The sequence below is a fragment of the Cygnus atratus genome, chromosome 5 (assembly GCF_013377495.2).
Source record: "Cygnus atratus isolate AKBS03 ecotype Queensland, Australia chromosome 5, CAtr_DNAZoo_HiC_assembly, whole genome shotgun sequence".
In the NCBI taxonomy this organism is placed as follows: Eukaryota; Metazoa; Chordata; class Aves; order Anseriformes; family Anatidae; genus Cygnus; species Cygnus atratus.
The window spans coordinates 49,964,114-49,988,453 of NC_066366.1; the positions used below are offsets into that span (position 1 = coordinate 49,964,114).

General features: G+C 35.5%; 1 protein-coding gene across 1 annotated transcript in view; it reads left to right on the forward strand.

Annotated features, from left to right (window-relative positions):
* The window catches only part of PPP4R4 (protein phosphatase 4 regulatory subunit 4), a 72,265-nt gene that overhangs the window by 17,212 nt on the left and 30,713 nt on the right, over window positions 1-24,340 (forward strand). Inside the window, exons 3-7 of the mRNA XM_035539445.1 lie at window positions 6,633-6,735; window positions 15,123-15,270; window positions 16,558-16,631; window positions 18,686-18,792; window positions 22,182-22,289. Of these exons, the coding sequence (XP_035395338.1) occupies window positions 6,633-6,735; window positions 15,123-15,270; window positions 16,558-16,631; window positions 18,686-18,792; window positions 22,182-22,289 (540 nt within the window). The remainder of the gene's footprint in view (window positions 1-6,632; window positions 6,736-15,122; window positions 15,271-16,557; window positions 16,632-18,685; window positions 18,793-22,181; window positions 22,290-24,340) is intronic.

A 24,340-nucleotide genomic window follows, 5' to 3' on the forward strand; every position in this document is an offset into this window, starting at 1 on the left:
TAGGCAAACAAAACATTCTGGAATCTTGAATTGAAAATAATGTCATTTGTGGGGTGACAGGTTAGCACTGTAATCCCATGCATCAGAACTTCTATATTTGTAAAAGTAAATCATACAAAACAGACTTCAGTGGTTGATTCAACGATGACTATTTAGCAAATCATTTTTGCTGAACGATACAGCTAGCTACAGCATTAAACGAAGTCAGTTCATAAAGACAGTGCTTTACTTTGAGCGTGGTTAAACCATTATTGTATCTCAGGCTTCCCTGCAATGCTGCGTTCTGCTCCTGTCATTGTGTTTTGCAGGCTAGAGCCAACAAATGAGAAAAAAAGAAAGATTTACATCTATCTTCTCCTTTTGAAATCCCTCTGTGGTAACGTTCCTCTGGGGAACATTCAGTGGCTAATCTTTGTTCATGCTGTAGAAGAAGCTGTAGCCTTTCATTTCCTTTCCAGATACAAATGTTCCTAATTGAGTACCTACAGACCTCTAATTTTTATATTATTTTGCAGAATATTTTTAAAATTAAACTCAAATTGGACTTCTTAAGCCTTTATTTTAAGTACCTATTTGAAAGATAAGAAATATTATCTGTCCTGAGCTTGACTAAGAGTTTGTAAAATCTGGAAACACCTGTCCTGAATATAATGATAGAATCACAGGCCTGTGGTTGGAAGGGACCTGTGGAGATCATCTAGGCCACCTCCCTGCTCAAAGCAGGGTCAATTAGAACAATATATTCACTGTTTTGTCATGACCTCGGGATTTTGAGCATATCTAAGAATAGAGACTCCACTACATGTCCTGGCAACCCACTCCACTGTTTGAGCACTCTGATTTTATTTTTGTGCTAAGTTTCAGTTTGTGCACATCGCCTCTTTTTGTGTCACTGGGCACCACCGAGAAGAGCCTACCTCTGTCTCCTTTACTCCCTCACTTTAGATATTTATACATGTTAAGTAAGACCCAAAGCTTTCTCAGCTGTAGGTTAAAAATCCCTGTTAAGTTTTTCAGATATTAGATGCTGTAATCTCTTAATCATTTTATGGCCCCATCACACTACTAGCTCCAGTCTGTCTATGAGTTTCTGGTGAATAGAGAGGAATTAGCAGCTCCCTTGACCTGCTGGTGATGTTCTTCCTAACGCAGCCCAGGGTGCTGTCAGCTTGCTTTGCTGGCCCCTGGTCAAGTCATCATCCACTGAGACGTACACATCCTCTTCTGACAAACTGCTTTCCAACCGATGGACCCCAGTCTGTACTGGTGCATGGGGTTATTCCCACATAGCTGCCAGACTTGCATTTCCCACTGAAGAACTTGTAGGATCCCTGTTGGTCCATTTCTGCAGCACGTTGAGGTAGCGCAACTATCTTGTGTGTCATCCACTCCTCCTGGTTTTGTATCATCTTCCTGCTACCTGAGGGTGCACTCAGTTGCATCCCGGTCATTATGGAAGATATTGAACAGTTTTGCCCCTAGTGTGGACCCCTGAGTTACACCACCAGTGGCTGGCTTCCAGCTGGCTGCCATGCCACTGAGCACAACCATTTAAGCTTGATAATTCATCCAGTTTTCAGTCCACATCACTTTCCGTTTATCTCACTTGTACTTCCATCAGTTTATCTGTGAACTGTTTATGGGAGCTGTTTTCAAAAACCTTGCTAAAATAAGATAGCATCCAGGCCAGTCATCTCATTGTAGAAGGCTGCCAGGCTGGTCAGGCATCATTTCCCCATCACAAATCCATGCTGACTACTCCCAATCACCTTATTTTTTCCTTCATATGTTTGTAAATGGGTTTCTAGGAGGATTTGCTCCAATCTCAAGGCAGTCTCATATAATGTAGACCTTGTCTTATGAGGGTAGAAAAAGACAAACAAGCAAAAGTGAATGCAGGAGCTGGAGGGCCAGGCCTAGTGCTGCATTTGCTCTTGAGAAGTACCAGGTCTGTAACGAACCTCGTGGTTAGAGGAGCTCTGGTACCGGCGGCTTGCAGCGAGCAGCTGGTATTGCAGAGACGGTGAGAATTAGGACAGAAGTGGTCAGGTGGCAGAGCTTTCCTCCTGGGTTGAGGATTCCCAGCATCGTAAAATCACTGGGATCTCATCTAGGATGAACTCAGAAGATGAGTCCTGAAGTTTTATCTTTAAATTATACGTATGGATGTTGCTTGCACAAAAGAGATTGAGCTAAATTGCTTCTAAGTATAGGGCTCTCTTGGAGTTCTATACTTAGCACTATTAATAAAGGAATAGCACCTTCAGAGCATTAAGCATACTGTGACTGAAGAGAATAACTATTTAGTATTTATTTTCATGGATTTACTAGCACAAAAACGTCTTAATCTGAGTGTTTAGCAATAATTCACTTTAATCCCGAGGACTTTAATATTTAAAAGGAAAGGGAATGTATGGTGCAGCCTCTTTGGTGGAAACAGAAGAAAAATCTTCTGCAGTTGGAAAATTACAGGCTGTGTAGGTGTTGAAATGCCTCCTGCTTCACATTCTTAATTGGCAGCAAGCCAGATACTAAGCATTTCGGCTTTAAAGGGAAATACTGCCCTTTTCTTTACATTTCTGTCGGATGAAGTTGGTTGCATTTTTTTTAGTGGTTAGGATTTCTTTCACCTTGATACACAGTGAATAAATTATTCAAAATAAAACAGCATAGCTTCTCCAAGTTACTATGACCTTTTGCATTATTATGACTGGATAATACGAAGGTGTACATCTTTTCCTTGCAGGGATTGCAAGCTGTATTGTAAGAAGGCGTGGGCCTCATCTACCCTGGGACCCTTTTCCACTTTGGGGGCTCTAGATTTCCCAATTCTGCTTTAAAGCTTTGTTGGAATTAGTATGTAATACTCAGAGAAATTTGCCATAAGCATGAAAGGCTTTAATATTCATTGCGTTAAATTAGATAATAAAATGGCTTTGAATAATGCAAAAATAATGCAAGCTGTAAATAGATCAGTTATTAATTAAGTTAAATCCATTTTCAGTGGCTGGCAGAATGTTGTTCTTTCATCGAGTTTAGATGTTACTGGGAGACATGTTTTTATGGAGAGAACTCATACATGTTTTGCAAATAAGATCACAGGCATCCTAATATTAAAATCAGTCTAAAAATCTGTACTTTAATCCGTTATCACTGTTTTTGAATGGTGTTAAAAATGGCTTTGGTGTAGCTTTGCCCTGTCAAAACTTGTCAACAGTTTTGTGTTTACAGACAACATTTAAAAATATGTAGTGGCGTGTGTGGTAACCAGCCATTAAATTGACTCCTTCTACTTCTCAAGAAAATCACATCAGCTTACATCAGTGGTAGTCTGAACAGAGCATTAAAAAACAGAAATGCTGATTTTTTTTTTCAGTTAGAGTATGCACCATATTAAATAAAAAGTCAATATTAGAAAAAAATGCGTTATTGGAATAGTCATATTCTTTATTCCAAAAACAAGGTAGATAGCAGGAGAAAAAGATAACCTCCTATTCAAAAATATAGGAAACGTTTATTGTTTATATATTGTGAAGTCTTTTCTTGAGCTTGAAATTATATATCTGAAGTTTGTCTTGTTTTCAGGTTGCTGAACTTTGTTTATTAATATTTTTGTTATTGTGCTCTGCCATGGTGAATTTCAGTGTACCTTTTAAGAATTGTAGTATAATTTTCTGAAAGTTCAGAAAAGTGAGAAACTTAGCATGACACTGAGTTGTAAAAAAATATATTTTAGATTAACATTGTTGCTGCTTTCACAGCTACTGCTGTGAAGAAAATGGAAAACGAGGGAAGAGAAACTAAAGTGAAGATTCTTCAATTAAATGATCTGGTATTAAAACCACATGGAAAATCAGTGGTATAGACAGAATTGGAACTCAGGATCTTCTGACCCTGACTCTGTTAACGTTTCTTCGGATCACGTTATCTCTGACAAAGAGAAGAAGTAATTTATGAAAATCTGAAATGGACATATTTATTGGAAATGAGTATTTTTATGCTTCTGCTGATACAAACATAGTTCTCAGCGTTGTGCTGTAACATACACGGTCAATTTTTCATCTGCGTTGACCTCTCTCCCCAGCTGCAATTTTTGCTTGCTTTTTATTATAAGACTACAGATACAATAAATGTGGAGTGTCTGCTCTGGGAATGATTCCCAAATTCTGCTCAGAAGGTCAGAATATTGCAACCCTGGTTACAGCATGTGTGATAACCGTAGTGCTGTGGTCGCAGCTTCCTGCTCACTTGTTACTCGTATTAGAATTCATGATAACTCTTCTATTTGGGTTTTTATCTTTGTAATATTTAAGATGTGTATGGTCCAAAAATAAAAGACAAGAATACTATTTCCTGGGATTCCTGGCGTGTAGCTCCCATTTAGAACACAGTTATTGCCATGACTGAGTTCATGAGAGATCCTTCTTGATTGCTCTTGGGCTTTTAGAGAAGTAGGAATGATCAGTCAATTAGCTGCTATAGCATCATGTTTGTTAGCTGCTATAGTCAGGCAAAGATTTCTGAAGGTGCTATATATTACTGTGTGAAAAATCAATGGGGCCTCTCACAATGGTGAAGCTCAGCACAAACATGAATACCTGTAGGACTAAGGTGTGTAATGGGTTTCTGTGCGCAGGATCCATCATTTGCTCACCATGCAGGTGCACACAGGAGAGCTAGTGTTTGTGTCTGCCCTGATAGGTGGTAGAAGAAAACAGGTACACCAGGGGCATGGCCCATTTATTTAGGCTGAAATAAATTGCTCCTTATTCAGTCTTAATTCTCTTCATTGATTTTTAAGGGAAATTATCTCAGAAGTAGACATGCGCAATCTGAAGTTAGTTTAATTCCATCATGTATGCTTAAGACACATACTTTCAAGTTATTCTGTACAAAAAATAAGACATAAAGGCAATAGCCAGGTTTACACTTTATGGAAGAGGAGGTTTTTGTTGGGGCAGAGGTTTTCACAGGTTAACAACCTTACACAGTGTGATCGTTTGCAGGTGGTGAATTCAGTAATTACACCTGTCTGCAGAATGGAAACCTAGCACAAAACTGAACTGTTGTGTGTGTGACTTTCCACCTTCCACAGACCAAATGAGGATTTGAGTTCTGGAATTCCTGCCTTCCAGCCTGTACTTAATCTTCCAAAACATGCTCCCAGTCTTAGACAAAAAACTGTCTTTGCAAGGACAGTGAAGAATACTCTTTCTTAATCTAAACACAAGTAAGTTAATGTTGATGTTATCTAATTGTTAAATATTTTCAGTAGGAAATTATAGAATGCAAAGAAAAAAATCTAGTAGGACGTGAAAATATTAATGTTAGGATATTCTAGTCTGTATTGATTTTAACCAAAGCTTCTTGCTTATTATACAAATATATTCTTGTTTGTAAAAGTACATTTATATGCATTTAACAAAATAGATTTAAATTGGCCTGCTTGACGGTACCTGTAAATAACTATAATTTCATCTGATCTTCTGAAAGACATAAATGTTGAGGATGATTTAGAGCATTAGTGGATGTGTAAAGATCTTTTTAGCTCTAAATGCTGCACGAAGGTTTGCATCTTAACTGTGAATTGCCCAATGTACCTCAGTGGCAGAACAGAACTGGAAAGTTGTTCTGTAAATCTACTCTCTTGTGACCCATTTGTGTGCTTGTTCCCCTCTTGAGCTCATGCGTTCCACTAAGACACCTTGGAATGACCAGGGGATGCAGAGTGGTATATGGAAGTATTTAAATGCAGTTTTACTATGGATTTCTTTTTAAAAATGTATGTATGATCATATTGAACACTTAATTACAAACACTAAGAAAAATGCTTGCGTGTGTACAGTTGAGTGTAACATGCTTATTTAAAAAAGAGCTTGGCTGTTGGAACAAACTTGATTTTGTTTAGAAAAACAGATTTTATGCATTTAAACAGGAAAAAATGTTTTGATATTTAGTTTTATTGTTAATTTTGGCACCTGGGAATACTTGATCCTTTCTCTTCTGATTCTGTTTTGGAAGTGTATCAACTTGGATAGTTCTTATTCTCATCTCATGCCTTTTCCTCATTGTTACCTACCCATCCATCTCTCTCTTTTTTTTTCTTTTCTCTTTCAATTACGGGATACTATCAAGAGACACAGGATAAGAAAAACAAAGGATCTATAATCTAATCAAGCTTTTGCATACATCTTTAATCATGTTTGACAATATACAGCCGATTATTTTCCCTCAAAAAAGCAAAAATCATAGGTTCCTGTTATAACATTATATGTTGAGTAGTTTTCGTTTATTTCTTCCGTCTGCTTTCTTTCTATGCTTTATCACTCGTATTTATATAATAGAAAAAGATTGCACAAAACCACTGCTTTGATCATCCAGTTTGAAATAAAACTTTATTTTTTTATATATTTTAGAACATTCCATATTAGAAATGATACATAACAGCTTTTTATGGTTGATATGCTTTTAATACTGTTTTCTACTGCTTATTATATAAAAGTTGTGATGCTTCTTTTGACTTACTAACCTGTGCGGGGGGGCGAGCGAGGGGCTTTTTTTCGTTTTTTAGATGACAATTGTGATCTTGTAATCATCTTAGAGAGTAATGTGTTTGTATGTGTTTTTGTAAGTTCTGGCCAGGATATCCAAGGAACCAGTGTGGTGGCAAATCTTCCAGTTCTGATGCGACAGAATCCTGCAGAAACACTTCGTCGTGTTTTACCAAAAATACGAGTAAGTTTGTGTGTGATGAGGTTCGAATGCATCTTTTTCTGCCAGTCCACGTACTTTAAAAGGGTAAAAAAAAACTTAAATATTTTTTATTGCAGACTTGCTCATTAGAAGAGGTATGTCCAACAGATCTTTTGACATTAATTGACTGAATTTATGTAGTTTTGAAAAATGTTACAACAGGAAAAGAAAGCAGAAGTAATACTGTTTACATATTCTAAAGAGTTACCAATGTTTTGACAGCTTTTTGAGAACTCTTTCTGAGGACCAGCCAGTCGTAATGGTTCGTTTTGACATTCTCAATCTCCTCCCATTCAAACATTTAAGATTTTCATGCAGCAATCCAGAAAACACACTTTGCTTTTAGCTGTCCCAAGATTCATTTACTGCCCTCCAAATTTTTAGTAAGCCACTTCTAGCTGTGATAAATGCATGCTGTCCATGCAATGTTAAAACAATATTTCTATGCATGTATTTATTTGGATAAAGGATATCTTAAGAAACAAAAATATCTCTGTATTTATACTCCGCCCCAGGTGTGACCCATGGGTTGATGTAGCCTAGAAGAAATGACAAAGTTAATTTAAGGTGTGGTTTTAGGAGCAGCTTCAACCAAATACGACTGCATGACAAAACAGATGTTAATTCCTTTTAGGTATATAAAGTCAAATGCAAAGCCTAATAAGTCTAAAGGTATGTAAGGCTACAGCAGGAATTAAGATTTCAAATACGTTAGCATGCCTGATTTTCAGTGATTTTAAGACGATCAGCAAAGTGGAAAAATATATTATTTTTGGCTATCAAAATATCTGAAAATTTATTTTGATAACAGCAAATTGCTGAGTTTTCTTTCATTTGATCAGGGTATTGTCAAGTCTTCTGTTGGTACCATTAACATTTTTTATGTGATTAAATCAGTGTTTTGATTTAGAACAATCTGTGGCCTAGTCTCACGCAACAGATCACTTTGATTTGAGTCTTTTTCTAATTTATACAAATTATCAGCTAAAAGATCACTGTGTTTGTTAGTAGCTGTTTAGGTGAATGCATATGCTCTGTATGGGAAAGGAGGTAGAAAATCAGAGGATTGCTTGTAGAAATTGTATTTTTAAAGCTCTGAGTTGCCTTCGTATCTTTATGGACAGACTGAGCATCCCCATACATTTTTAGAGAAGCTGTTGACATTTCCAGTAATGTAATTCAGTCATGATTTTACTAGCCATTTTGTAGAAGTTAGGGTTTTTCCCCATGTGAATTTAAAATTATTACCCCTTTTTATACGGTTTGCCAACAGGAATGTAATTTTTTGTTGCAAACAGCCAATGGTTGAGAAGAGTATTTAGATCACTTCAAAAAGATGGAAAGAGTTTAGCTAGTTACTGACTCAAGTATCAATCTGACAATTTTCAATATGTAGAACTGAAAGCTTGAGTTATTCTTCCCCTCTTTCTCTGAAGCACTTTAGGGATAAGAAGAAAAACAGTCTTATGTAGTAGCTGCTGTGAGTTTTCTTGCTGTGTCTGTATCGGATTCTCACTGTTAGATGTAAGAAAGAATATAATTATATTAGTAACAAAGGTGACATGGCTGAGTCACATGCTTACATTACAGTTTTCTGTCTATCGAGGAGATGATTAATAAATTGCAAAGTGGGCCCATGTGATAATGGTATTTGTTTGTTCCAGTAAATTCTCATTTATATTTCGTGGTTTTCTTTGCTGAAATTTTGAAGAAATTAATTGCTTCTTCTATTGACAAGCTGTGTGGACATATATCTCTCAGGTTTTAAAAAATAAATTACTATTATTAAGCCAGCTACCTTATTATATTAATAAAATAATTTTAAAAATACTATGTAAAATAATTTGGTGCATTTCTTATTGCCTGTGGAATTAGTCTTAAGCTGTATCCTCTGTCTTGTAATAGAAATCATAGAAAAAAAATCATAGAATTGTTAAGGTTGGAAAAGACCTCCAAGATCATCTGGTCCAACCATCACCCTACCACCAATGTCACCCACTAACCCATGTCCCGAAGTGCCACGTCCGACCTTTCCTTAAACGCCCTCAGGGATGGAGCCACCACCGCTTCCCTGGGCAACCCGTCCCAATGCCTGACTGCTCTTTCTGAGAAGAAATGTCTTCTCATTTCCAACCTAAGCCTCCCCTGGCACAACCTGAGGCCATTCCCTCTAGTCCTATCACTAGTTATCTGCGAGAAGAGGCTGACCCCCAGCTGCCCACACCTTCCTTTCAGGTAGCTGTAGAGAGCAATGAGGTCTCCCCTGAGCCTCCTCTTCTCCAGACCAAACAACTTGAGTTCCCTCAGCTGCTCCTCATAGGACTTGTGTCTCAGGCCCTTCACCAGCTTCGTTGCCCTTCTCTGGACACGCTTCAGGACCTGTGTCCTTCTTGTAGTGAGGGGCCCAAAGCTGAACACAGCACTCAAGGTGTGGCCTCACCAGAGCTGAGTACAGGGGGACAGTCATCTCCCTGGTCTTGCTGGCTACGCTATCCCTGATACAAGCTAGGATGCTGTTGGCCTTCATGGACACCTGGGCACACTGCTGGCTCATGTTCAGGCGAACATTGACCAACACCCCTGGATCCTTTTCCTCTGCACAGCTTTTGAGCCACTCTTTCCTCAGCCTGTAGCGCTGCGTGGGGTTGTTGTGGCCAAAGTGCAGGACCTGGCACTTGGCCATGTTGAATCTCATCCCACTGACCTCTGCCCATTGACCCAACCTGTCTAGGTCCCTCTGCAGGGCCTTCCTACCCTCTGGCAGATCAACACTTCCCCCCAACTTGGTGTCATCTGCAAACTTACTGAGGGTGCCCTCAATTCCCTCATCCAAATCATCAATAAAGGCATTAAAGAGGAGAGGCTGTTGGGAGACAGTTCAGTGTTTGTGAGAAATAAATGTAATGATATTTTGCTCTTTTGTTAGGAATTGATAGAATGAGAGGTGATGAACAAATATGTATGTAGCCCTCAATATGATTATATAGCAAATACTTTTCTGTAGGATACTTAAATGGAAGCCGTACCACATACTTTTCAGCAGGAGGGTCTTAGCTTCTGCATGGTAGATGTACTCAGTAATATTCCATGCACCAATATATACTAGGGGCTACCCAGCTGGCAAGTCGCTTTGCAGAAAAGGACCTGGTGGTCTTGATGGATACCATGTTGAACATGAGCCAGCAATGTGCCCCTGCTGCAAAAAAAGGCTAGTGATATACTGGGCTGCATTAGGCAGGATATTGCCAGCAGGTTGTAGGAGGTGATTCTGTGAATATCAGAGATCACCTTTCAACTTTGTAGTATCTCCTGAGAATTCTGTGACTCCAGGAGACTTCTAATTCTTAAGAGGATCTGTTCCAACTTTGATGTGATTGCTTAAATTCAGCAAATGGCCAAGAAGTAGCTGTCCTCAGAACTGAGGACTGACAGATTGTTTAAAAACATTGAGTACTTCTATTTGACGTGTTCTGTGCTATAAAATGTAGGCCAACAGACACTATTTTAAAAAATATTTATATATATAATGCTTTGAGAAAAAGAGTGACTTGAAGTTGCAAAGTAATGGAAAGCCTTTTAACTTACACCAAGTTTCTGCAGTTACTACCACATGTTATTCTGACGTACCATAATGCATTCTTTCTTAAACCAACCTACTGTCTTCAAGAAAATCTTTTTTAAAATTTTCTATTTAAAATACTGAATCAATTTTTGTCACTGGTCTTTCTACTTTGAGAGCAGAGTATTTCTGAAATGAGGGAGTAACAAGAAACAGAAGAAACTGTGGTGATTTTTTTTTTTAACTTAATATGTCAGGTGTTACAGAGTTGATGTGTTTCCATCAAGGCCATTTTCAGGCTATGTTTCTTAAGTATTAGTGAACTCTGATGTTTTTATATATTAATATAAAGGAAAAAAATATTTTTTGTTACAATTTAAGAGTCGAGATAAGCTGTTGGAAATGAAAATTCTGCTTTGATTCTGCAACAAAATAATTATGTATGAACAGGAAATAACTGGAGAAATGGTAGAATTTGCCTCTCTTTAATAAAATGTCTAACATAGGAATACAGTTTTTCGTTCTAGTCTTATTTTTTATACAGGAGTGGAGAAAAATTTTAAAAGGATGATCATTAGCATGATCATGGCCTGGGGCCTGGAAAATATCTGGGTGTACACTGGGAGTTAGAGATTAGTTTATTCAGATCAGGAGGCACTTAATTACTTTGTAAAAATATCTTCCTGCATAATAGTAAAAGCCATTTAACTGGAAACAGTATATGAAGAAACAAGTTAGGAACTGAAGACAGAAAAATTAGAATGAAGCAGACATTATTAATAATAAATAGGATCAATCTTTAACAGACTAACTGAGAAAAGTGGTGGATTTTTCATCTTGCAGTGTCTTTTAAATCCAAACTGAATGCCTTTCTAGATGATAAATTAAATGAAATTTAAGTTAATGGGCTCGAGGCAGAGGTGAAAGAGTGAAATATAGTGGCTTCTGGTTTATAGACAGCCAGTCTAAATCCAAGTGTACCTTTTAGCTTTAAACCTTATAAATTAGAACTTTCATATGTATATGTGATAAATCTGTTTCTGCGGATATACTCTTACAAAGCTGGTTCTTCAATGTTGTTTTGTTATCTAATATTTATTATTGGTAACAGAACAGTTGTATGCACGTTTATTGTATTTTTAACATGTACATAACTTCAGTGTCTTTGACTGCAAAATAGTATTTGGCATCCCTAGTCACTTGACTTTTTTGTTTTTTCTTATCCTAGTTTTTATTGGAGAAATAGTCCTGACCATTAAATGGAAACTGTATAGTTTACAAAGGCATAGCCAACTACTCGACTGCAGTTACATTCCTGCAAATGTAGTCTGGCATTGCAAGGATCTAAGTTGACTTAAATTGCTGCAATTGGTTTCACAACTGTAGATTGGGAAAAATAATTTGTAAATTCAAATTTGCATGTGAAAAATGAGTTATAATGTAGTTTCAGGGTTGTATTTGTCTGAAAGTATTGTCACCATGTGATTGGATAGGAAAACCAATGTACTTCTTCAGTGTATTTGCAGAAACACAAAAGCAAAAATACTGTTTTTATTAGAGCTGAGAATAAAACAGATTCAGGCAGAAATAAATGCAACAAATTTTCTGGCTGGCTGGATTACAAATTTCAATTTAATTTGTGGGAAATTTATTAACCTGGTTACTTTTGTAAATAAATAAATAAAATAACATATATATGCAAATTGCTTATCTTTTTTCAACAAACAATTAAAATGATACAAAAGGCTCTTTGTATATTTAACATAATTGTTTTAGGTCTGAGATATGCAGAATAAAATAAGAATATATATGCAGAAGATAATATGAGATATGCAGAATAAAATAATAAAATAACACTGAATTAAACATAAGAAGATCTAATGATTAAATTGAGTATCAGTATTTTGGTTATGGCAATAAAACAAATATATCTCATTTACATGCTAAAAAAGGAATGAGATTATGAAATATCTTTTAAATTGTATGGTTAAAATGAAGTGGCATCCTTGTATCGGTTCTTTTGCATAGAGGTCCCCACTCTGGATTTCTACATGCACCTCCTCATGAATCTTGGAATTCATTGGTTTAGCAATGAATCTTGGAAGTCACATGCAGGTATATCATTTTCTGTTCATGGCTGCTGCCACCAGAAGCAGCGGAGGGAGATTTCAAATGTCTATCTGATTTTAGGTGTCTGTCCGATTTTAGGTGTCTGTCTGATTTTTCCAAATTCTGTAACTGCATAAAACTGTGGCTACTCTTGTTGAAGTATATAAATCAAGCCTTATCCAAAGCTGTGTGATTAGTTCCAGACTTGTTTTCACTGTTACTGATTTTCCTGATATATCAGTCTCCCCTTGAAAGCTTTTCTTTTTTCCTCATTGATTTTATAGTTTAGGAAGATGTGGGGTGATTTTCACCCTGCCTTATACCTATTTTAAGGTCCATTCTCATTGTATCTTCTTTAATTCTCCTTTTTTGATGTGTATTTTGAGTCCTAATGAAAACTTCTGTCATGTCACCACGGTTACTAAAATGACAGACTATGTTTCTACTTACAGCTTTCTTTCAAGAGGATTCTGTTGCTGCAGGACATAAAACACATTAAACTAGTTAATTTTCTGTTTTCTGATTAAGGGAATAAGTCATGCTTTCTAAATTTTCCAAGTTTTGAAGCCTGAATTTAACTTCTAGACTTCAGGAAAATTCAAGAATATGTCAGTACCCTTAAATTCCTTTAAATGTGCTTGTCTGAATAGGAGAGACAGAAAAACCTTTTTTTATTCCAGAGTGGGAACCTTTGGAAATTCCATATATGGAAAAATACACTACTTTCTAAATATATACATTTATATTAAGTATATTTAAATCATCCAGCTTGAGTTCAGTCTGGCTGAAATAAGAAGGGGAGACCCATACATCTTTGTAGGTGGATCTGTACAGTTCTGAGTGCAAACATCAATGCAGGCAGATACGTAAGCAGTCTAGAAATTTACAATTTAATGTCTCTTGAGGTCTATGAGGAGACACATCCAAAGAATGTTTTCTTACGCATGATTATCCAGAGTTGTGTGGATCTGTGGAGGAGACTATTTGGAAACTTGATTTGATAGTAAGTAAGCCTGTTTGCATTGCATACAAAGCAAGTATGTCCATAACTGGAGTGCAGCTCCATTATGGTCTGATCTGTGAAGTCTCAGCATCCACAGTGTGAGTGATAGTTCTTTTGGTTATTTTGGGGGTGTAAACCAAGTGTAAACCAAAATCCCAGAACAGTATGCACTGGTATTCTGATCCCAGCAACATTTTTTATTACAAAATTCATTGGTAGTCTTATTCTTGGCTATGGCTTTAGTAATAGCAGGAGAGGAGCAAGGACAGGCAGTCTGTGGAGGTAAGAGGGTGGTTTCCATGGCTATTGAATGCAAACATTTTATCACACTTCGGTAAGCTGCACAATGCTGTTTCTTTTTGTCATTTTTTGTGGTGGGAATGCTGTTACAAATGTTCAGAAAAAAATATATATATATAAATAATATATAATGAATAATATAATAATTATATATATTATATATTATATAATAAATACTATATAATAAATAAATATATATTAAAAATAAAGAGTTATTGAGATATAAATAAGGATTTTCTCGGAAATCAGATAAACTAAAAATTAGGCTTTGCTGCACATTTGCACACACAAACTGGTTGGCATTTCTGTAATGAAAACTTCGTTGTTCTACTCTGAAGTAAGCAAAGTCTAAATCATTTCTCAGGTGTTCTCTGTAAACTGTAAACTCAGCATAATTCTATATAATGCTTAGGTGTATAACGGATATTTTCTTATTTGGTTTAAATGTGTTTTTCTTTACATAAGAATCAGTTTATCGTTTGATTTTTAATATGTGATGTGAGAAAGCACTTTATTTCAAGCACATTAAAAAAAGCAGAAACGAAATATATAGAGTGCTGAATAGGAAATACAGGCTTTTAAGCTGATACAGAGTTTGGAATCACTTGTAAAATGATTGTAATGTTTTAGTAGAATGATACATTTAGAGAAGTAAACTGATGAAATTTTCATGTAGCTGATAGATGTGTACATACTTAAAATGAATACTATGTCCTAGATTGCATTCTGCAAGCTTTTTGGGATGTGAACAAATCTGAAATTTAAAGTTGCTTTTTGCTTCATTCCAAAAATTCAGTAATATTTCATTTCCATATTCTGTATGCTTATTTTTTGAAGTGATGCTTTTAAAGACAACCTAATAGTTATATTTCTTATGTGTTAAAACCAAGTGCTAGTAAATGCCAAGTTACCTGAGTAAATACTGTGGTACATCTTGCTCTGTTTTTAAGATAATCTCTGTATTTACATTTTCATTTGTGTTTCATGTGAGCTGGCAAGAAAGGAAATTCAAATTACCTTCCATTATTTTAGTATTGCTCACTGGATGAATGAAATATATATATTTTTTAATTCATACGCACAAAGAGAAGCAGAAGTGCAATTGTTATCTGGCCTGTTTTCTGCATCTCATTTTGTAAAGTAGAAACATCCACACTAATGAAATTGAAAGTCAGAGAAAATATAATTAACTTTATTTTTCTTTAAAAGTTCATTTTATAGTATCAGAGATCTGAATATCCCCAATTAATCACTGTTAAGGGAGAATAATTTTACAACCAATTTTGTAGTTTACCCAGGTCCTTGCATACTCATTCTTAAAACTGAATAAAAATTTGAATGTTCTTTCAGTACAATTCTGCCTCATGTTCTAAACCGATATAATTTCTGATTATACAGGAGGTGCTGCATGTTGCAGGAGTGGAAATGCAGTTAACAGCTGCTGTTTCATTTTTGACTGTTCTGCAAGATGAGTCGGTGTCCATTCATACGTACTCCCACTCCTTCCTACACATCATTCTCCAGAACCTGGAACACAGAGATGCAGGTCAGGGCTGTACAGCTACACTGATGACTGAGTATTTCTGTTAATTTTGTTTCCTTAGTAACAGTACAGTACTGTGTAAAGCAGTTAAGTGACTTTATATCTAGACTTGTACGAAATAAAAGGTTTTTGCATGCTGACCATGTACATACTGATTTTAAAAAGTAGTTCTTTATACTGATTGAAACAATCAAAAGCACTTACTCTGTTTGAAAGACTAAATCTAAAAGTTGTTACTGAGTCCACGCTTCTGTTGAAGTATCAGAATTCTGTGGCTGAGAAAATGAAGGGAGAAGAGTTGATATTTCTTCTTTAATAGTTAGTTTTTCTTAACTTCTGTTACACTATTTTTAGGATACAAAGGAAAAACAAAAAGGCCTCTTTTAACACTAGAAAATTCAGTGGGGACAAGAAAAGGTTATGCTCTTAAATGAGAAAAATTGTCTTTTCAAAACAGAGTAATTATTTTCCTGTAGAAGAATTAATAAGGCAAAAGTAATGGGGACAGAATTTGGTTCTCATCTATCCTGCGTCTTAATCACAGAATCATAATGGTTTGGGTTGGAAGGGACCTTAAAGATTGTCCAGTTCCAACCCCTGTGCCATAGGCAGGGACGCCTCCCACCAGCCCAGGTTGCCCAATGCTCCATCCAGCCTGGCCTTGAACACTTCTAGGGATGGGGCATCCACAGCTTCTCTGGACAGCTTGTTCCAGTGCCTCACCACCCTCTGAGTGAAGAATTGCCTCCTAACATCTAATCTAAATTTACCCTCTTTCAGATTAAAACCATTACAGCTTGCCGTATCACTACAAGCTCTCGTAAAAAGTCCCTCTTCAGCTTCCTTATAAGCCCCCTTTAGGTACTGGTAGGCCACTGTAAGGTTTCCCTGGAGCCTTCTCTTTTCCCCAGGACTGAACAACCCCAACTCCCTCAGTCTGTCCTCATAGGAGAGGTGCTCCATCCCTCTGATTGTCCTCATGTCCCTCCTCAAGACCCACCCCAACAGGTCCATGTTGTGGACCCCAGAGCTGAGTACAGTGCTCCAGGTGGGATCTCAAGAGAGCAGAGTAGGGGGGGAGAATCACCTCCCTTGACCTGCTAGTCACACTTTTTTTGATGCAGCCCAGTTTTAATGAGTGTCTGAAATTTTGAATATTAATTTAATGTCTTTTAATTATATATCTCCTTCAAGAGGTGAATAGAAAAAGAGAGAAGTAATTTTGTAAAACTGATGGGTGTTTTGTTATTATATGTACAACATAACATATAACCCATTTCTTTCTGACAGGTGTCAGCAATGCATGGCTAGAAACCCTTCTTGCTGTAATAGAAGCTTTACCCAAAGAGACTATCAGACACGAGGTAATAATATTCTCCCCACTTACGCTAGCAACAAATAAAAGATTTCCTGCCAGGCTCATTTCACATCAGTACGATTTGTTGCAGTTCTATGCCTGTGAAAGCAGTAATGTTTATGGAACATACTGTAAGAGGGGAATGTGCTAAAGCGAGACAGGAAGGTCACCGTAGAAAGCTTTAGTATTCTTCAGCAAATGAATCCTCTATGTTTTCTAACGCTTCCCTTACACTTAGTAACATGTTTTCATGTATCCAGTTTTGGGTTACAGGATAGTATCTCATTCTTCGTAGTGGACAAAAATTTTGTATTTCTGCTGAATAGGAATGAATGCTAGAGATGCATTTCATTGTGTGCTTCAGTTGTTCTTGATGTACCAAAAACCTAATGCCCTGCAAGCACTTAATTTTTTACCATGTAGCTTTAAGGAAGAGCAAGGAACTAGAAAATAATGTCTCCCTTTTTCTCAGCTAGTTTGTTTGGTTTTATTTTGAGAATTCATATTTTACTGTTAAGTTTAAAAGCTTTGAGACAGTGATATTTTGATGTCTAATATAGAGATGCAAATATATAAACATTTCTGTAGTTTAAAAATACCGATTAAAATCAGTGGGTAATTGAAATACAGCACTATTTAAAAAATAAACTTCTAAAAGGTGAAAATAAACTACAGTCAGCTCCAAAATCTAAATGTAATGTAATTTTACAGATGCCATTTAAACAGAATGTAGTTTTTACTCTGATCTTTCACTAGAACATAGTAACACATTTGTGTGCTTCCACAAAAATGTTTTGAGGAGATCACAGTTGATAGAGTGTTGATTCAGCAACTATACAGATACCGACTGAAACCAGCCTTTTATGTTACTTGAAGGATCTTTATGTCAGAAAATTAGGAATATTCTAGTAGTTAATTTTTTAGTAAATAAGGAAAAATCATAGTACAATCTTAGATTCCAAGGTTGTAAGGAAATGTGTGCTGGGCCAGACTGAAGGTCAGCCTAACCCAGTATCCTCTCTCTGGCAATGGCCACTTCATGGGAGAGACTGTCTAGATCAGTAAGTGGAGTTACTAGACGTGGTGTGTTTGCTGTCATAGTTCAAAGACCAAGTAAGTAATATACAGTTTTATAGATAACTGATGAAATGTTTGTTTATGAAGTATTATAGTTAGAAGCATACCTTTTGTACTAATTCTAGTCTAGGTGAACTACTTGTCCTTACAATGGAAAGATGCTCTCACCTCAAAATTTTGGTTAGTAAGAGGAGAGAAATGCTCTTAGAATACTGTTAGGATAATATACAGGGCAGGAAAGTCTTTTTTGAGAGAGAAGTGAAGTTCTTCCTGAGTGAAAAACTGTAGCAGACTTCAGGAGAAACCTCTTTGTAATGTATTCCCTGGCTTGGCACCTGGATTTCTTTTATTATTTCTGGGCAAAAAATAGTGTATCTAAATGTGGAGTTCTGATGGCCTTTCTCAGTTTGTTTCTGGCACCATAGAGGTGATCCAACAAATGACAGCACAGCTAAGATGCTGGTTTTCTGCATCTATATGGAAATGAATTTTTTTCCCTACAGATCCCCAAATTAAGTTTAAATGAGAGGGATTGTTGCTTCAAAACTTCACATTAAAAGTGGTGTTTCCTGGGAAAACTCACGAGAAAGAACTTCTCTCTCTCTCTCTTTTTTTTTTTTTTTTACAAGAACATATTTAAAAACTTTTGTCAAAATTACCAGCTAATAGCTATAAATATTCATATACAACTTAGTCTCAAAATAAAGACACAAGTAGACAGATGTAAAACTGGCTGTGATGTGAATCACAAACTGCTATTTGGGCCAAGATATTGGTTCAATACACTATAATTAGCACTGAATATTAAATGCAGGTTTCCAATAGACTATTAATGTACGTATGCATTACTATTTTTAGTACTGTTTAATTCCATGAACGGGTTAGATGACATTTGGGTTATATGTTTTCCTGGATTTTTTTTTTTTTTTAAGAAGGGGAATACATTATTTACTGCTGACATTTCTTCTCTTTTCCTTCATATAGATACTGAATCCACTTGTTTCCAAGGCACAGATTTCTCAAACACTTCAGTCCCGCTTGGTTAGTTGTAAAATCATGGGAAAATTAGCTTACAAATTTGAAGCTCATATGTAAGTAGACTGTCCATATATTTTCTTTCCATGGTGTATATCAGTATTTCTTTTTCAGAGACAAAAGTTAGCACAGGAAGAGTAGACTTCATTGCAAAACTTAAATGCTTTCCTCTTATAGACCCCTTTATCAGAGTAGCAAATAATAATAAAATATGTTTGCTGTGTAACTAGCATATTCACACTTGCTGATGTACATCATGTTATAGCTTCAGATTGTATGGTCTTCCACAGGTTCAAATGGATGCCATTTTCACATCATTCTTGCATATTGTTTGTCTTTCTAGGAATGGATGTCTCTGCAACATAGAGAGACAAAACACAACTTCATCACCTTAGATTTTCTTGTCATAAATACAAACCCTTAAGAACTCTTGTTCCTAATTTTTTATCTAACCAAGTTTCACATGTAGACACTTTTTATTTTTTTTTCTACGTATAGCTGTGTGGAGATGCATTGGAAGCTATTGTTGTTCCCTGATATTATCCAGCTATTAGATGCAGTGTCTGTGGGTTTGGACTGGTTCACAACAGGAAAAGTAAATCTGAATACCTTATTTGCCCAAAACAGTTGGTACAGTGCATTCTTTGGAGTTTATCCAGTCTTATGATAGTAGCACCTTTTCACCTAAAGCGTTTCCAGTCCAGGCAATTGGACATTTGTGGTCATTTTTTTTTTTTTTTGCTGTTACAAAAGAAATCCACTGAGGGTTACTAAATTCACAGCAGCCATGTCTAGCTCAGGAAGTTCACTCTGATAGTGACTTTTATCCACCACAAAATGCAAAAATTCAGCATAACAGAAAACATGAACAACAGGACTGTATGACAAGATGTTTAGGAATAAATTTATTTAAAATATGATTTTTTTTCTTCAATAAAAAAGAACTAGAAGCAACTAAAATGAAGCTATCTATACCTTCATTTGCTATGTTGATTACACATATCAGACATGAAAAAGTTGATGAGCATGGTAAAGTAAATTTTTTTGAGAATGTTATCAAAGACTTCAAAACTTTTTTCTACAAAATTTGTAGGACTCTAGCAGAATAACAATTTCTCTTATTTATTTGATGTTACTTTCCTGTGAAAATAAAGTGGCTTTCCAGATTACAAGCAATCTTATGAGAAGTTAAAATAATGTTAGCCATAATGAGTTCAAATAATGCTATTTTTTGGGTATGATTCCATGCTGTTAGGAGTATGAAACCCCTCATTTCAGTGAATGTAGTAGCACCATTTCTGTATAGAAGCTACATGTTAAGAAACTGGTTGAAAATTTTCTGGGACGTGTTGATCCTGTGGTAGAGTTCTCTGGGTGCAGTTTAGAGAGCTGAAAAGAGACCTTGATCCACGGGTTTAGAATGTGACAGGCCAAGTAAGATACAAAACACCCTATCATTCCCCTTACAGGACAGATTTTGGTATTGGCTAAGGAGATGTGTTTGGCCTCAGGAGTAGTCAATATATAAACATATCTTCATATTATTCTTCAGAATGGCACTGTTTTTCCTCATAAAATACGCACTATAATTAAAAACCTTTCTTTCGTGTTTCATATTTCACATGACTTCCAGGTTATGCTATAGATTTTGGACAAAGTCACAACTGTGGAATAGAGCATTACTTTGTCTACCCTCTGTTCCAACAGCTAGCTAAAACCAAGTCTTTTTCTGGAAGTACTCCCTACTTTAGAGGAATCTGAAGTGCCAAGCTCCCACGACTACGTATAATCTTTGAAACTTCTAGACAAATTTTGTTACAAGAAGTAAATTAATTTTCACTGTGATAAATGGAGGCTGTGCAAAGTGACTTAAATATCTGCTTGGCTGTCATCATATTCTTTCTTTTGAATTTTAAAACAATGTAAAGATTTGGATAGAGACACTTTATGAATACTCAAGACAGCATCTTGGACAATGAAAGGAAACACGAAGGCTGAATCTGCCAAGTTGTAGTATGTGTTTTTACTTAAAGAGAATTCAAAATAGATGTTTTGTATCTGCCATTGATTTAATGTGAATACTCGCATCTACTTGCTTAAAGGCATTGCAGTGCTGGAGCTTTTGATCTTAAATTCTTGTTCTGCATTCTTCTTAAATATCTCTTTGGTTATGCATGCATATCAAAGCTGAGGTATTAGAGACTGCCAAGTGGGCTGTCTCTCCTAATGCATTCTATTGTTTTTATTTCAGTAGGCCCCAAAGCTTTGATGAGTGATATCTCATTGTATTAAATGCCACGCAAATACACAAGATGGCAAAAATACACAGGCTAATTTTCACCCCACAGCATTACTAGTCACTACCTCAGTCATTGTGTTTTCTTTTTTTGCCTATGTGTGGATGTTTTTTGGTCTGTTGAATTCTGTAACATGTAGACAGTAGTATTCCAACCTCTTGACAGAAGGCCAAAGAGTGTGTTAGTTGAAATCCTTTGTTCATCTCACCCTCAAGGCTGAAAGATGTGGAAGAGATTACTGCCTTCACCTAGCTGTAGTGAAGCTTCAATTAAACTTTTCTATGTATTTTATAATCCTACAATAGCCTAATGGCTTCTGAGATTATGGTAGTATATGGATCACAGTTTCGGTTCACAATTAGATAAATGTTCAATAGGTTCTGCAATTTGGACTGTTTAATGTGAAAATAGAGAAGAAAAAAAAAAGACATTGTTTTTCACCATGGGAGCTAAGATTCTACTTGGCATATGTACCAGGCTGGACTTCAGGTCCTATGAAATCTTCACAAGCTGTAAGAATTAGGTTTATCTTCAGGAAAATGCTGACTAAGTTTTGTGGCAAAGTTTCAAAAGGTGACAGAAGACTGACCTACAGCAGTGTGTAAGTGCTGATTTGGAGATTAATCAAGTGCTGATTTGGAGCATCTTTGGTATACACAAGAAAAGATTAATCCACATCTGAATCAGTAGACCTGTCTTATTCCATGATGATTTCTGACTCAAAAAAAAAAACAAAAAAAAAAACTTTTATTAGGATTCCTGTCTTTTCTGTTTTCAAAGTAAAGACAAGATTAATTGGGATTTGCACTTCCATTTATATTGTATTCTTACAGTGCTTGTTCAAAAATTGTACTGAAAATAGTTATGAAATGAGGACAGCATCTCTAAGCCTACCTGCTATTTTGTTAGTTTAAAAAACATAATAGATGAAATATGAGGAAATAATAATGACTATAAATAATCCTTTTTCTATTTCTTAATAACGTATAGTTTGTAATTTCAAGTTTTCAGAAAAGTCATTTGCCACGTTTGATAAATTAGTTAAAAAATTGATCTTACAAGTCATATAGGGTTATAATTTGAGTACTATAAAGTGGATTTTATATATTATTGTTCTATATATTAATAAAAAATGTTCATGTTTTTAGTGTTAAAAGAGAGATTCTTCCATTGGTAAAATCACTGTGCCAGGATGTAGAGTATGAAGTAAGAACTTGCATGTGTCGGCAGCTGGAGCATATAGCTCAAGGAATAGGGTGAGTATAATTTGCATAACTGCTTTTAAATGCAAAATCTTCCTATGAAATGTTTAATAGTAACCTAAAAAGAGATTTTTTTTTAACCCTTTTAAGATTTCTAACTTAATTTTTGCATACTTAATAATGAATTTGGAGTGTGCGGGTTTGTTCTTAGGAGTTACAGTTGGCTGTTTTCCATTTTCAGATTTTTACTTCTTTATGATAGTAGAATTGCTGAACCATAAAAACATTTTTTTTTTTTGTAAATAATGAGTTTATCAATAGCTTCTTGAGATCATTTCAATTTTATGTTGATGACACTAGGTATATTTAAAAATATGAGAACTATGGCAAGTATTGTTTCTAATTATTATTATGCCATTTTTTGCAAAAGAATGTGTGTTTTGCAAGCAAATTTCAGTTCATTGTCAACTCTGGCTCTAATTCTGAAGACCTTCATAATGCACATATAGTAATAGAAACAGTTCATGAAGATTTATTTTAACATAGCACAGAACATATTAACCACACGTTCAGGGGTAGGCCCTAAGTGAACAGCTATTTTAAAATTCTTGGTCTGTCCACCTGTTCCTGTGCCAGGAAATAAAAACAAATAAATAAATAAATAAAGCAGTACCTTGTCTTACAGACTTGAAGAAATAATCAAGTGATATTCCCTGTGCTGTTACCCAGGTGGATAGGTTAAATCTTAATAGTCCCTCTGGCCTTTAAAATTGTGAATTTATGAGCAGATTCAGGGATGAGGCTGAAACATAATTTGAAAGATACTGTAAAAATGCACTTCAGTTTGTTAGTACTGATGTTTGTGGAAGTTATGCCTGTGCCTGTGGTAGATTTTTTTTTAATGAAGAGTTATGTTGTTATTTAGATTCCGAGTTTTTAAAACAAACAAAAAGACCCAGAAATTCCTGCAAACAATGTTGTTAACCTGTGAGTCAGGGAATACTGAAGAAATGCATGTTCATGCTGTTTTTTAACCTACTCAGATAGAGGGGAAATAATATTCACAGCAAGAACTAAACATTGCTGTAACATACTTAATTTCACATTGTTTTGGTAATGTCATTCTGAACAGTAATTTCTAGATTCCCAGATAAACTTGCTCGTATCGTATACAAAATAATTTTATATTTGTGCTTTAGATGGCTCTACTGCAAGGTCCTTGCAGTAGAAAATTCAAAGGATGTGAATAATGTTGAAAACATAATATTATTCATTGTTATTCATAACTAAGTAAAGTATTCACTTGTTTTTGTATTTATTTTCTTTTATAACAAAAGGGAGCTTAGCATGGTAAATCGTTTTAACATTTTTCATATTGAACAGCTTTGTATTTAAAAGAACCTGATTGCAGAAAACAAAGATAGTATTTGTTGATATTGTTGGTATTTATAAAACTGAAAAAATAATATACACTTTACTAAACTGGCTGAATAATTTGAAAATGTATTTATTTTTATTGCTCTCATGTATCTCATGTATCTTTAAGTATCTTAAAATTGAATTCTGTTTAGTGGGAGATTAAAGATGAGTGAAAGAGAGGGTTCTGTTTTCTTCAGGGACTGACCACTTAAAAACTCCTTTAAAGGGAGGGGTGGTTCTAACCCGTCACGTTAGTCTGAAGTCTTTAGATGCAACCAAAATGGAAAGCCACAAAAACATGTCTGCAAAACATTTTTTTAAAATTTTTGCTTCCTGATTTCAGTCTTCACTTGGGATATAGTCCTTTACTTCTCTCCTCTGGCTCTTTCTACACTGTATGTTCTTGTGTTTTTCAGTCATCTTCCTTCCTCCTTTCTTGTTTGTTTTTGTTCAATACTATGAGATTTTCTTGTTTTCATATGAGATACAATCTGCATTTCCATAGATTTCTCTAACCTTTTCAGTTAATCTCTTTTATAATCAAGAGCTGAGAAGCAATCATATGAATCTGTCTTTGAAAATGATTTACACGTAATACAGCAAAATAATTTTTTAGAAATAATCTATGTGTTATTCTGAGTAAAATAACTCTTATCTAGTATATGGATATAGTCATGGAATATTGG